This window comes from Equus przewalskii, chromosome 26 (assembly GCF_037783145.1).
Source record: "Equus przewalskii isolate Varuska chromosome 26, EquPr2, whole genome shotgun sequence".
NCBI lineage: Eukaryota > Metazoa > Chordata > Mammalia > Perissodactyla > Equidae > Equus > Equus przewalskii.
Window position 1 is genome coordinate 18787971 of NC_091856.1, and position 14226 is coordinate 18802196.

General features: G+C 60.8%; 1 protein-coding gene across 5 annotated transcripts in view; it reads left to right on the plus strand.

Annotated features, from left to right (window-relative positions):
- Positions 1-202: 202 nt before the first annotated feature.
- COL27A1 (collagen type XXVII alpha 1 chain) overlaps positions 203-14226 on the plus strand; it is a 142186-nt gene continuing 128162 nt past the window's right edge. For 4 of the 5 annotated variants that reach the window (XM_070596333.1, XM_070596338.1, XM_070596337.1 and 1 more), the window contains exons 1-3: positions 1859-2015; positions 8373-8443; positions 11689-13403. In XM_070596333.1, the coding sequence (XP_070452434.1) occupies positions 1954-2015; positions 8373-8443; positions 11689-13403 (1848 nt within the window). In that variant the 5' untranslated portion in view covers positions 1859-1953. Of the gene's footprint in view, positions 274-1858; positions 2016-8372; positions 8444-11688; positions 13404-14226 lie in introns of those variants that run through there. The other variant, XM_070596334.1, reaches the window with a different exon arrangement.

Sequence of the window (14226 nt, forward strand, 5' to 3'; positions counted from 1 at the left end):
TGAGCCGCCCCCCGCGCGCGGAGCCCGCGTCGGAGTCCGAGGACGCAGAGCGGCCGAAGTTCGAGCGCAGGCGGACCGGGCCGGCGGCGCAGCACCGCGCGCTCATGCCCCTCCCGGTGCCCCTGCGCTCCGAGCGCCCGCGCCCAGTTTAGGGAAGGGGACCCCGCCCCCCCGCCCCCGCGCCCGCGCCCGGGGCTGCGGGGACCCATGAATACAAATGCCGTTAGGCGCCCGAGGAAGGACCGACCGTCCAGCCTCGTACCTAGGGACCCAGTAAGTGCCCCGGGGCTCCTGGAGCGCAGGGGGTACCGGTGTGTGTGTGCGTAAAGGTGCGCGCGTGTGGGGAGAAGAGTCCATGTGCTGGGAGTGAGTGCGTTTGTGCACGCGCGGGGTGGGCACTAGCGGGGAGCTGTGTGCAAGTGTGTGTGTGTGTGGGGGGGTGCGCGCGTGAGTGTGCGCACTTGGGGTGTGTACGTGGGGTTTGTGCGCGCGTGAGGGTGTGTATGAGAGGTGTGCGCGCGGGTGCGTACGTTGGGGGAGATGTGGCTAGGCCAGGTTAGGCTAGTGTGCATTTGTCCGCGTGTAAGCACTAGTGTGCATGCGTCTGCGTATGTGGAATCCGGGCGTGCGCCGGAGTCCAGACACCCCAGGGTGTGTTTGTGTGAGCCCAGAAGGAGTGCGTGGCTGTGCTTGCATGTGAATGACTGTGAGCGTGTGTCTGAGCTTGGGGTGAGTGTGGATGTGTGTGAGAGTGTGTATGCGCCAGTGAGCAAGCCGTGGAGGTGGAGGCGGAGGGGGCTCTGATGCCCGGGCTCCGAATGGGGTTGTGGGTGTGCGAATTTGCCTGGTGTTTGCGGCGGCGTCAAGGTGTGCAGTTCTGCGCTCCAGCGTAGGATCCGAGGGAGTCTGTGGTCGACTCTGGGGGCTTGGGGGCTGGGGTGGAGTGTAGGGTGAAGCTCTCATTTCTTACCAAACCGAGAGGGAAGAGAGAGGAGGGTGACGAACGTTTAACAAGCCCACCCACTACGTGCCCAGGAAAGTCTGTTTTCCAGGGAGCTCCGAATCTGGGAGGGAAATAGGGGTGTGTGTGTGTGTGTGTGTGTGTGTGGTAGGACAGTGGCTGTCGTTGTCCTGGGAGTCTGGACACTGCGTCCCGGTCCCAGATCTCTTCTTGGAACTCCGGGTTCCTTTCAGCAGTAGTCTGTCCCGTTTCTCCCTCTGTCTCTGCTCCCCAACTCGGGGACTCGCCATCTCCCAAGCCAGGAGTCCCGAATCTCCGGACTGTGATCGTCCGGCTGTGCAGCCTTGGCCATCGCTTGCCTCTCTGTGACTCTCAGTTTCCCCGTCTTTACAGGGGGTAGGGTTGGGGGGGGGGGCGGTCTCCGCGGGGCTGCAGTGGGCCGGCGGGGGCTGCGTCCCCGGCTGAGGCCGGCAGGGGGCAGTAAGGGGCAGCAGAGGGCGGCCCGGCGCGGGGAGGAGGGAAGGTGGAGAGCCGCCGCGGGCCGAGACTTTAAATCGCCTTCATTTCCCCCAAATCCTTCCTTTTCCTCTCCTCCCCCAGGCCGGCGGGGAGGCAGCTTCCACCGCCCTCCGCGCGCCCTCGCCCGGCCTTGCTCTGTCTCCGGGGACCGCCAGCTGCCCGCCTCCCAAAGTTTGCTCATCTCTCTTTTCCCCCTGCTTCTTCTTCCTTTTCGGTGGAAGCAGGAACAGAGAGAGGCAGGGGCGAGCGCGGCGGCGCCGGGACTCCTGGGACCATGGGCCTGGCGCGGGCGCCCGCGGGGCCCCGGCCGCGCTGCCTGCCTGCTCGGGCGCCCCAGGGCGCGGGGCTGCGCGGGGGGCGCGGGGGCCGCGCGCTCTGAGCCGGCCTGGCGCGGCGGGGCGGGGGGCTGGCGGCCCCATGGGGCGCGCCCACACTTGCCCCCGGGGCTCGGGAGCATGAAGTAGGGGCCCGCCATGGGAGCGGGATCGGCGCGGGGGGCCCGAGGCACAGCGGCGGCAGCGGCGGCGCGCGGGGGGTGAGTACGAGCTCGGGGATCCCCCTCCCCAGCTTCCTGCTGCTCCAGCCTCCGGGGAGGGCTGGGGTTCCCCGCCGCGCGGGACGCTTCCAGGGGAACGTCAGCTTCCTGCCCCTTGCTCTGTGCCCCTGCGTGGCGGGCCGCCAAGGGTTAACGCGGGCAGCGCCCCCGGCCCGGCGAGGTTGGCTGCGCGCCGCCCGCCCTGCCCCGCCTGGCCCGGCGGCCCGATCGCGGTGGGGTGGGGGGCCAAGGCGGGGAGGGTCGGTGCCGAGCGAGCCCCGGGGTCGATATGCGGGGTGAGGGGTGGCGCCTGGAGCGGCCGGCGGGGGGCGGAGGAGGGCTCTTTGGATGCTGGCGGTAGGAGGGGTCTCCGTTTCTGGCCGTCTCGGTGTGTTCCGGTGTCGGTGTCTCCAGGTCCCCAGCCTGGAAGTCTCAGTTTCTGTCTGTTCTTGGGAAACTGTCCACAAGTTTCTGGGACTCCGGGTCTCGGCTTCTGCTCCTGTCTCAGTGTCTGTGTGTTTTTGCACGTCCCCTGTTTCTGGAAATCTCCGCGTGTGTGTCAGTCTGTTTGGGTCTGTGTGTCTCAGTGTTTCCCCGCTTCTCTGGGGAAGGAGGGGTCTCCGTTCCTGTCCGTTTCCGCGTGTGAGAGAGAAAAAGAGAGAGTCAGCAAGCATGTCAGAGCAGAAAGGGCCTGGGAGATCTCCAAGTGGAGCCCCTCTTGTACAGATGCCCGGACCGAGGGCCAGAGCCGGGCGGGAATCCCCAAGGTGGGGCTGCGGCTGAGCTGGGACCCAGCGGCTCTGACTCCCAGCCCGTGGAGTAGGAGTTGTGAGACAGTGAGCATGTGCAAGAGCCGGTCGGAGTGTGGGTGTGTGTGGGAGCCAGCGAGGATGGGAGCAGCCCCTTAGGGACCGGGGACTGTGGCTCCTGCTTACTGTCCAGAGAAACCCAGACCTTGCTGCCTTTCTGTTCTGCCCCCAGGACCAGGGGACATTCCCAAGAGGCTGGTCAGGGCTGTAGCCCCACCCTACGGCCCCATGCCCTGCCCCCTCTGAGCTGGAACCAGGGGGATGACCGCCCCCCCCTTCTTTCCCATGTCTTGGAAAAAGCTGGGTGGTTGAGATTCCCCCGCCCCCCCTCCCCCCACCGCAACACACACACACACACACACACACACACACACACACACAAGCACCAGTAAGCACACTGCTGACTCATTTTCTCCAGAAGACCCTGTGCCAGGGCAGAGGCCAGCGGTTGGGTAGAAAATTGGTGCCAGGCAAGCACCCCACAGTGGGGCTCAAGCTTTGGGCAGGTGGGCAGTCGTGTTGTTTTGAGGCCCGGCCTCTGCCTTCTCCTGCCTCCCTGCCTCCCTCGTTGCCGCAGTGGCCCCCATCCTGTGCCCTCTGGCCCCTGCGTGCCTTCCAGCTTTGTGCCTCAGACCAGGCTCCGTGACATTGCCTATGGGGCACATCCCAGATCTGTCTTTCCTTTCCTTTCCTCTCTGGACTCATGGATGCTTCCATGGGCCCTGCTGTCTTTCAAGGCTCAGCTTAACAGCTGTCAGCTCCCCTGGTGGTGCACTGGGGGGCCCATCCGCTCTGTCCCTCTCTGAGCACATTCCTCCTGTGATGTCCTTGGCATAGTCTCTTCCCCCATTCCTGTGTCCAGGGATCCTCTTGATACCCCACAATCTGGCGTGGCACACAGAAATGTCCTATCGGTTGGCGGGGGACGGCTGAAGCCAGGTCCTTGTAGACTCGCGCCCCTGGCAGGCAGGTTGCAGGGCAGAAAGAGCCTGGCGATCAGACACTTGCAGTCCTGGCTCTGCCCGGTGAGCCAGGACCAGCCTCTCTCTGCTTCTCATTTTTCTCATCCACGAAACGGGCCTCTGAGTTCTCAGTGAGCAGGCTCTTGGGAAGATGAATGGGACCGTGCTTGCCCAGGGCTTAGAATAGTCCCTGGGATGTAGTAAGTGCTCAATAAACGGCAGCTGTTATTTGTATTATTATTCACTTCATCTTGAATGGATGTGTGAGTCAACTGGAAAATTCTGGGCTGCATCCTGTCCAGACGGATGAGCCGTCTGTGTTCCCATGGAAGAGGATGGAAGAGGTCTAAGGTGTGAAGAAAGGAGGTTGGGCGTGGCTGTCTGGGCGCACGGGGCCTGCCCGTCCCTGGAGGCAGGTGGAAGTGGTCCATCCTCCTTTGTTGTCCTGTGGTCCTCCGGCCAGCATCCTTCCCAGCTTACCCGGGGGAGCCCGGCCAAGCCCGCAGTCCCCAGGGCTGGTTTCCTGGTGTGTTTCAGTCTCCTGGATCTCAGCTCCGAGCTCTCAGTGGATGTTAAAGCTGGTCTGGGTCTCCGAGATCCTGTGTGTTCCCAGGTAACAGGGATGGAGGAAGACACAAGGAAACCAGCTGCAGGCTCTGGCAGCCTCGTGGTCCAGGAATGACCATATTTGGTGTCCTGGCAGGGGGCTTTTCGCAGGGGAAGGGTACACCTGCTTTTCCTCTGGGAGGGCTGTGTGGCCAGGCTGTGGCTGCAAGTTCAGGCTCCCTGAGCGCGGCTCCCGTTTCGGCTGCCTCTTGCCCTCTCTGGCCCCTGTGCTCTGGTCTTCCCGGCATTCTGGAGCCCTGGGTTTGCCGAGCCAAGGCCCACAAGTCAGCGGTGAAAACAGAAGTCTGGAAGCACAGAGCTGAGCCAGTGCAGGCACTGAATGTTATTAGCAGGAGCCTAAACAGGGCTGGAACGGGAGCACAAGGATCGGCAGGGCCTCCCTCTGGGAGCCAACTTTCCATGCCTGGCGCTTGGCTCTCCAGGCCACATCTCCGTTCCGGATGGTGAAGGCTGGGACTCTGGCAAGGAGGAAGCCCCTGGAAGTCTCCAATTTCTTCTCCATGGGAGACTAGTCAAGCGAAAAGGACTGTCTGCTAAGTAGTGGAGTCAGAGGATATGCGTCACTGACGTGCTGTGTGGCTCTGGGCAAGTCGCATCCCCTCTCTGGGCCTCAGTTGCCTGTGTCCACGAGGAGGGGATGGGACTAGAATCCGGCCTTTAGATGACCTTGAAGGACCTTCTCCCATTCTATACCCCTGCGGTATCCTTTGGCAGTCTGTGGTCAAGTGCACACAGAATCCGGCTAGGAGAGGGTCAGCTGTGTTTGTCGAGGTGAATGAATGGGGGGACAAATACTTTTGTCACAGGCCTCGGGGGCTGAAATTCTCAAGTTAGAAACCACAGTGTTAGGCAGCTCAATGGAAGAGAAGATTCCGGTCCCCTCTCTCAAAGCTTCGAGTCTTCTCTCTCCTGACCTTTAGGGATTAAAATTATTTCCCCCTAAGTTCCCCTCTTACTCTCTACAGAGTGCTTTCCTTGGTGTTACCCCAGCAGGAAAAGTCGACTGAGAAGGACATGGGGGCTTCTTGCATCTTCTCCTCTCCACTTGGCCTCTCGTTATTAGCTTGGGGAGCATCCTATGAAGGGGGGATGTGACGTAACATAGAGAGAGAGTTCAGGAGGGCTGGTGTCTGGAAAGAACTAGGGAGGGAGGGTGGAAAGAAATGGAACTGAAACTAGTGAGATTGTGGGAACCCCGGAAAGTGAGAGGCAGTGTCTTCTGAGAAGGCCTTTCAGGAAAAATGAGTCTTCCCCGGTCCTCTAAGTTCAGGGACTGCTGAGTGACAGAAAGTGCAGTCAGGTGCTTTATTGCAGGACTTGTCAGAGCCTTTGGTGCGCAGTTGTGCTTTGGGAACTGCCAAGCCTGGGATGTAGGAGATAGCTCATCCCCGATAAATCTGACCATGGTTTTCTGGAGTGTCTACCTGGTGGGTGTGAAGTTCTGAAGAATGATGACCCCAGAGCCTGCCCAGGGTGACCTTGAGGAAGTTCCTGACCTCTTGGAGCCTCAGTTTTTGTCAGTTCGAACAAAGCTGCCTATTATTTCTTTTCAGGGCTGATGAGGCTGCCGTTGGCTTCAAGCGAGCAGGTCACGCCGGAAGGGTCGGCCTCTGCTCTTGTCCCCAGGCAACGCCAGGGCCGCGAGGCACCCTGACGTTTAGTGATTGCTGGTGGGGAGTGGCAGCAAGGCTTGTAGTGGCGGGGAGAACTGGCCGCGTGAAAAAGGCACGATCGCAGCAGCAGCAGCAGCAGCTTGGAGAGGATGAGGAGGGACCGAGGGTTAGCCAGGAGCATCCTGGGAAAAAGTCAGAGGTGGGCGGGCCTGCTGGAGTGGAGGTGATGGGAAGGCACTTTTTAAAGGGCAGTGTCCCGTGAGACCACGTAATGGTCATTCCTTCTACAGACGTACACGGAGCACTTCCCACACGCCTGCCGGGCGCTAGGAATACAGGAGTCAACTAGACAGGTGTGGTCCCTGCCCTTCAGGGACTTAGGACTGGAAGAGGAAACAGGAAGAGAGACAATGAGACTCCTGCTGTGGCGGGTACATGAAGTGGACTGGGGGAGCTCACACCCAAGCTGGAATCTAACGCGTGTGGGAACTGACCAGGCCAAAGAGTGGTGTCTAGATAACAAGAGCAGCACGTGCAAAGGCCCAGAGGCTGGAGAAGGCTTTCGAGGGAACACCATCAGCATCTGAGTGCTGTTTCAGCTAGTTTGACTTATGCTGCAAGGAATTGACCCCATTCAATATGGCTTAAACAATAAGGAGAGTTATTACGTCCCCTATCAAGAGGTCCAAAGGAAAAGCAGTAGTAGGGTTGGCTAATTCAGCATCTCAAGTGTCATCAAACACCCACTATTTTTGCATTCTGCCATCCTCACGTGCTGGTGGGGCTTGTTACCTCATGTGCACAAAATGGCTGCAGCAGCAGCACATCCTCACTCAACAACGTACAAAGGCTAGAAGAAAACCTCTCTGTCCCTTTGAAATACTTCCCCAGAGGCCCTGGCAGGCATCCCTCCCATCTCATTGGCCACATTTGGGTCACATGCATGCCTAAACCAGTCATTGGCGTGGCAGATGAAATTCCCAGGATCGACTTAGACTTACCTAGATTCATCCTGGATCCTCTGAAGGTCAGGTGTCCCTCAACAAACAGGAAGGGGGGGCGTGGCTGTGGGCAGGTGACCACCAGCGTCTTCCTAGTGTCCGGTCAACGTTACCATTGATCCTCATTGCAATGAAATCGGAGTGTTGCTGTTAAATCAGAGGGCGTGAGCTTGTTTTCCAAGGCCCCCAGGGAGCTGGGAAGGGCCCAGACATCACCCCCAGCTGACGGGTTTCCTGGATCGCACGATTCCCCAGAAGCACGCCGTCCTCTTGGAAGTGGATCCTGGGCCTCTGTGTCGCGGCCTCAGCCCTCACCACCCGCCGGTCGAGGCTCTCTGCCCGCCTCCCTGCCGGCCGCCTCCGGCCACATGCCGCCCTCTCCTCTGGCCGCTCGGGGATCCGATGCCCCGGGTGGCTGGCTTCGGGTGTCTCTGTGCCTGCTCCCACAGGGAGGGGAAATCGGATCGCTGCCTCTGCCCTTCTTGGCAGGAGCCGCTGAGTGCGGGGGCCACAGGGATGGTGTGAGGGGCACTTCTGGGCCTGGTGCCAGGCTGAGGCCTTGACATGCGTGAGCTCATTTAATCCTCATGCCTGGCCTGCAGGATAGGGGGTGTCAGCAGAGGAGGAGACAGGCTCAGAGAGGCTGTGTGATTCACCCAGGGTCGCACAGCTGGTAAGTGAGGGGGCCAGGTTTGCACCTGGGTCTGCCTGACTCCCCAGGGTCTTCTCTCTTCCTTCCTCGCATTTTCCAGCAGCATAAAGCCAGGGAAGCAGCTCCTTAGCAAGCACTGGTCCTGGTTGGGGGGTCTTCTTGCGCTGCCTGCCTTGGGTGGGGAGAGTGAGTGCTCGTCTCCCCTGCTCTCTGAAGACGTCGGTCAGCCAGGCGGCCCAGCCTGGTCTTCCTACTGACCTTTCAGCCCTGGCTCTGCCGCCCACTGGGCCTCAAGAGCATGAGGCCGTAGTACAGATGGGGAGACTGACGTCCAGAGGGAGAGAGGAGCTGGCCCCTTCCTGCCCAGTGAGTCGGCTGCCACTTCCGAGCTGACCCCTGGGTCTCCTGACGCCCAGGGCAGAGCTTCCTGCGCAGCGTTTCCTGCCCCAGATTTGGTGTGTTGATCTGTCAAAGGCGAGGCTGTGTTCGTACTGTGTAAGCAGGTCCCGACCCTGGAGACCTGGAGCGTGGGCTGCACGGATGGGGTCCTAGAGCCGGTGCCTTGCCTCCCAGCCACCACGGGTGCAGCCAGGATGGGACCCGGGCTGGGTGATCCCCTCTCAACGCCCCCGCCGGATCCGGGCCAGAGGGTGGAAGCTGATGCTGCATCTGCTTGTGTCTCCCCGTCTCTAGGGGGTTTCTCTTCACTTGGATCTTAGTCTCGTTTGCCTGTCGCCTGGCCTCCACCCAAGGACCTCCTGAAGGTAATTCTCTCTTTTTTTTGTCCAGGGGAAGACAAGGGAGGACAGAGGGACCCGAGAAAGCGGGGGTCGGAGGCATCCATGCTGCTAACTGGAAATCAGTGCCTCGGTTTTCTCATCAATAGAATGGAGCCAGTCACTGGCAAATTCTCTCTGGGCTTGAAAGAATCATGGCTGGTCTTTCATAAGGGGCAGGCAGGGCTCAGGGTAGAAATGGGGACGGCTGAGCCTTCTGCTCCCATCGGGGCACAATTTGAAGAAGTCACTTGGGCTGTCAGCCTCTGTTGTCCCTATTTGTCCAATGGGTACTCCAGGAAAAGCTGAGAGGAGGCACCGAGGCCACCTAGCATTGCCCACGCCTGTGACCCACCCTCTCCTTCCCATGCCATCCCGCTCCTGCTCTCCCAGAGGAGCTGTCCAGGGGGCCGGGGCGGCGGCGGGCAGGCCACACGGCTGCCCGTGGAAACTGAAACCTCTCCCACATCTGTTTGTTAAGCAGCCACAATGCCTCTCAAAATAGCGGCCCTTACCCCTTCTCCATGCCCTGCCCATGCGCCAGGGCGGGCAGCCGGGCCCTCCCAGAGCCCCTGTGGCCTGACCTGGCCGCAGGGCGGGCACTGAGTACCAGGGAGGGGAGGGCCGTGCCCGGAAGAGACTCTTGCTGCCCGGCAACATTTTGTGCAAATGTCATATTTTCCGAGCTTGCTGTTTCCCCACAAAGTAGGTGAACAGCTGTCCAGAGTCCTGAGTCAGGCGGTGGGGGGGTGGGGGGCGGAGCTGCGTGGAGCCAGGTTTATGTAATAAAGGGATCTGGCCAGCTGGCTGCATCCTCCTTTCTTGGCGATGGGCTGCATTCATTCCTCTGTCCCCTCGCTCCTCGCCCCTGATGGGACTCTGGCTGTGTCTCCGCCCTTCCAGCCGGTCTGGGGGGCTCTAGTGTGGGAGAGCGTAGTGGCTAAAAGCGCACACCCTGGAGCCGGGCAGCCTGGGTTCAAACCCCAGCTGTGGGCTTTGTTACAAGCCGTGTGACCGTGGGCACGTTATTCTAGCCAACTTTTCTAACCCTCGTCTATAGGGTGGGGATGATAAACAGCACTTGCTTCATAGATGGTTTGGAGAACCAGCGAGATAATACATGTAAGGCCCTGGATACATAGTAAGTGCTCAATAAATATGAGTTTTTATTATTGTTGTTAGTTATTTTATGTATCCGAAAAGTCTGGGCGAGAACAGCCCTGCCCTGTGTCCTGTGGAGCTCACAGTGGTCAGAGGCTTCTGGAAGCTCAGCGATGGCCAGCTCTGTGCATTTGGGGCTTTGCCCTGAGCTGTGGGGGAGGCCTGGAGACTGGCTGGGGTCAGCTTTGAAACCCCCTGGAGAGGACGATGAGGGAAAGCTCGTCGATGCCACCTGGCCTGGCCAGTTGTCACTGTCCCTGGGCAGTGCAGGTGTCTGTCAGCTGCGGTGTGCAGGGAGAGGAGTGTGCAGGCCTGGGGGCCTCCAGGGGACGGAGGAGGTTGGACAAGGGAGGGGTGGCTTTCTTGCCCCTCCCTCATCCCCAACAAATGGCGTCTCCCTTTTAAGTTGTTTATAGTGAGTTGCATTCCATGATAGTAAGAGATTTTCCGTGATGAAAACATATAAAATACACTGCTACTGGGAGGATCCTGACACCGTGGGTTATTTTAGCTCAGGACCTGGGGACAGACAGAGGTGGGAGAAAGGAGGAATTTGAAGTGAAATGAGGGCCCGTGGGTCTGAGGGAGGAATAAGGGTCTTCAAGCCAGGCCAACCCAAAATAGCAGCCTGCAGGCAGGGAAACTGAGGCCCGGGGCTCAGGAGGAGATCTACTTAGAGGTCCCGGGAGCAGGGGGTGGGGCAGGATGGTGAGGAGGACCGCCATTTCGCCTCCCTACAGCCCTATGGTGTGGGCGTTCTTCATAGCCCCCATTACAGCGCGGGGAACTGAGGCTCAGAGTCCAGACTCACGGGTGCTCTCGTCCGGCTCTGTGGTCTGGCCTTCTGACTCCAGAGCTGCTATGGAACCATTATGCTGCCAGGTTTCCAGCACCCAGGTTCTCAGTTTCTCACAGCCCATTTTTCTGTCCATCCATCTGTCCATCCGTCTCACAGTTGTCGACCGAGGGCCTACTAAGTGCTAAGGGCCGCCTTCAGCCCCGTGCACACCCCTGGCACCGGGCGGCGAGGGAGAGAGCACTCTGCACTCGGGCTGGGTTGCTGAGGGTCTCAGGGGAAGGGCCTGAGGACCTAACCCAGACCCCCATTCCGGAGGCAGCCTCTCCTTGCCTGCTGCGGAGCTCAGAGCCAGCTTCTGTAGACCCTGGCAGCTCAGCTGGTGGAGGAGGTCAGCTGATCTGCGAGGGGCGAGGTCAGGAAGCCATTCGATGAACTTCCTGGAAGCTGTCCTTTTGCTCTGTAGACCCCCCACCAACGTAGTCCTGGCCAGACCATGGTCGGACGTCCACACGCTGCGCCGGGGGACACAGGCTGCAGGGCTGCCTCGATGACTTCCTGTGCTCTCTCCGAAGCCACCCCGGGAGGAGGGGAGTTGTGGCAATGTCCTCTCCCTTCTGTGCAGCGAGCAGCTCCCCCTGCCTGCTCCTGCCAGAGACCCCCGGGGGTGGGAAGGGACCGGGGTCGGTTCCCAAAGGTGGTGACGGCAGTCAGGCCCCCTGGACATCCTTCCCAAGCTCCAGTGACACGTCCGTTCCTGTCACCCTGCTCCCTCACTTATGGGACTGCTTCCTGGAGGAGGTGGCTTTTGAGGCAGAGAGAAGGAGAAACGAGCCATGTCAGGCAGCCTCAAATATGCCTCGTGTGAGCATTGGGTGATGATCACTCATTTTAGTATTAGTGGCTGTCATTTCAAAGTGCTTATTTTGTGCCAGGCACTTTTTTCCAAGTGCATCAGAACCTCCTTGTGAGGTTGGTAGTACCATGACCCCACTTAATAGATGGGAAAACCGAGGCACGGAAGTCAGGGGGCTGGTGGTGGTGGTGGAGCTAGGGTTTGAACTTGGGAAGAGTGGCTCCAGAGCTGGTGTTTTCAGCCACTATATGCAAGATCGTGCAGCTGGGTGAGACTGGTCCTGGCTCTGGACTCTCAGCCACAACCGTGGAGCCGTGGGTGGCAGTGGGGGGCCCATCCTCACCGGCTGTGCACCCGGAGGGGCCCCGGGCTGGTGCGGGCCCTGACCGTGCCCCCTCCCCCTCTGCCCTCCCTCTGCAGATGTGGATGTCCTTCAGCGCCTGGGCCTCAGCTGGACGAAGGCAGCAGGCGGCCGGAGCCCCCCGCCCCCGGGGGTCATTCCGTTCCAGTCCGGCTTCATCTTCACGCAGCGGGCCCGGCTGCAGGCCCCCACGGCCACCGTCATTCCTGCCACCCTGGGCGCGGAGCTGGCGCTGGTGCTGAGTCTCTGCTCCCACCGGGTGAACCATGCCTTCCTCTTCGCCGTCCGCAGCCGCAAGCACAAGCTGCAGCTGGGCCTACAGTTCGTCCCCGGCAAGACGGTGGTCCACCTGGGACCCCGGCGCTCCGTGGCCTTTGACCTCGACATGCACGATGGGCGCTGGCACCACCTGGCCCTCGAGCTCCGTGGCCGCACGGTCACCCTGGTGACGGCCTGCGGGCAGCGCCGGGTGCCTGTCCCACTGCCTTTCCACAGGGACCCGGCGCTCGACCCCGAGGGCTCGTTCCTCTTCGGGAAGATGAACCCCCACGCGGTCCAGTTTGAAGGCGCCCTGTGCCAGTTCAGCATCCACCCTGTGGCGCGGGTCGCTCACAATTACTGTGCCCACTTGAGAAAGCAGTGTGGACAGGCTGACATGTACCGGCCCCGGCTGGGACCCCTCCTCCCCCAAGACGCTGGCTCACCTTTCGCCTTCCAGACCGACCTTGCTCTGCTGGGCCTCGAGAACCTGACCACTGCCGCTCCAGCCCTGGGGTCGCGGCCTGCAGGCAGCGGGCCCTGGGTGACTGTGGTGCCTCCCACGCCCTCCAAGCCCCAAAGGACTAGCACCATAGACCCCCAGCAGCGTGTCACAGTGGGAAGCCCAGCCTGGACCCCACTACCACCTGCCAAGCTGTCAGCCAGTGAATTGCTTCCTCTCACATCCCCAGCCTCGCCTGCCAGCAGCTCCAGATCTGTCCAGACATTGCGGAAGAGCACAGCCACCAAAATGCCCAAAAGTCCCCCGACCGAGCCTACAGCCCCTTCTTCAGTTGCCCCCGTCCAAAGCCCGGGATCCCCCCAGAAGGCAGCTCCGCCTTCCTTTACAAAGTCAGCCCGTCCCACGAAGAAGCCAGCGCTGCCCACTCCCCACCCAGCTCCTGCCAGGGTCTCCCGTCCCACCGTGAAGCCCATCCAGAGGAACCCCGGCACGCCCAGACCTCCGCCACCCAGCGGCCGGCCCCCACCTCCCGCCACTGGCTCCTCCAAAAAGCTCGTCCCCTCCGTGGTCCAGACTGAGACCAAGAAGAGCAGTAGGGCCAGTGAGCCGGGCCCTGCCCACACCGGCACACGCAGACCTCCCCAACCCACTGTTTTGCACCCATCACCTGCCCCCAGTCCTGGCTCCATCAGGACCACTCGGCCACCAGCCACCCTGGCTCTTGGTTCAGCCCCCACTGGAAGCAAGAAATCCACTGGATCAGAAGCCACGAGGAAAGCCAGACCCAAGAGCGGCCCCCGGAAGCCCGTCCCCCTCAGACCTGGGAAGGCAGCCAGGGACGTCCCGTCGAACCCTCCGACAGCCGGGCCGAGCCCCAGACCGCCCCAGCCCAGCCCGCAGACCACCCCAGCTCCGGCGTTGGCCCCCGTGCGATTCCCGTCCTCCAGCCCCCGGCCCATGAGCAGTGGCTATTCCTTCTTCCACCTGGCGGGACCCACGCCTTTCCCTCTGCTGGTGGGACCTCCGGGGCCCAAGGGAGACTGCGGTTTGCCGGTAAGACTGGGTGGGGTCTGCATGTTGCATGGAGCTCAATGGGAGATGGGGGCAGTTGGGTGAAGTCTTTGCTTCTGGTGAGGGAAGAGCTGGTTATGGGCAAAGTCCTGACTTGAACCCGTGTCCGCCGCTAGCCCAGCTCTGCTGCGTTCAGGATTGCACATCCCGTTCCGGATTTGTGAGCTGCTGGGGCACACTCAGGTCTGGGGGCTGCCCCCAGGTGAAAAGCATCCTGGGCTTTGCTGGGCCCCGGTCCCAGGTCATTCTTTGCTATCCCGACTGTCAAGGTCGAGTGGCTTAAGGAAAACCATTAACCAACTGGCCCCAGGTCCCACAGCCTCCAAACCCAGCTCTCCGATTCCTGGAGCAAAGCCTCTGGGCCCCTCAGCTTGTCTGGGAGCTTCGGACAAAGGTCTCGCATGGGTAGTCCTGGGTTTGTTTTGTTTGGCACACGTAGCATTGTTTTAAAATGTTTAAGCTGCTAATATTTAAAAAAAAATTGGGAGCTTCCATATAAAAGACCTGGTGACCAGCTTCTCTTGGAAACTGGAGAAACGCAGTGGCCCGTGGGCTGTGGCTGGGTCAGGGCTGCCCCGTTAGGACAAGCCTGCTTCTGTCTGCCGCAGTCCCCATGTTTCCCAGTTGGGTCTTCCAACTCGGTCCTTTCACCCGTTTGTGTCGCCTGCCTGGCTCCTGCAGACATTTGATTGGTGGCCCCTGGTAGAGGAGTTTGGGGCGAGGAGAGTCAGGCCTGAGCAGTCAGGGACGGGAGACGGAACATTCCACGTGCAAGAGACGGCCTCAGGGTCGGTGCCTCCAGGGT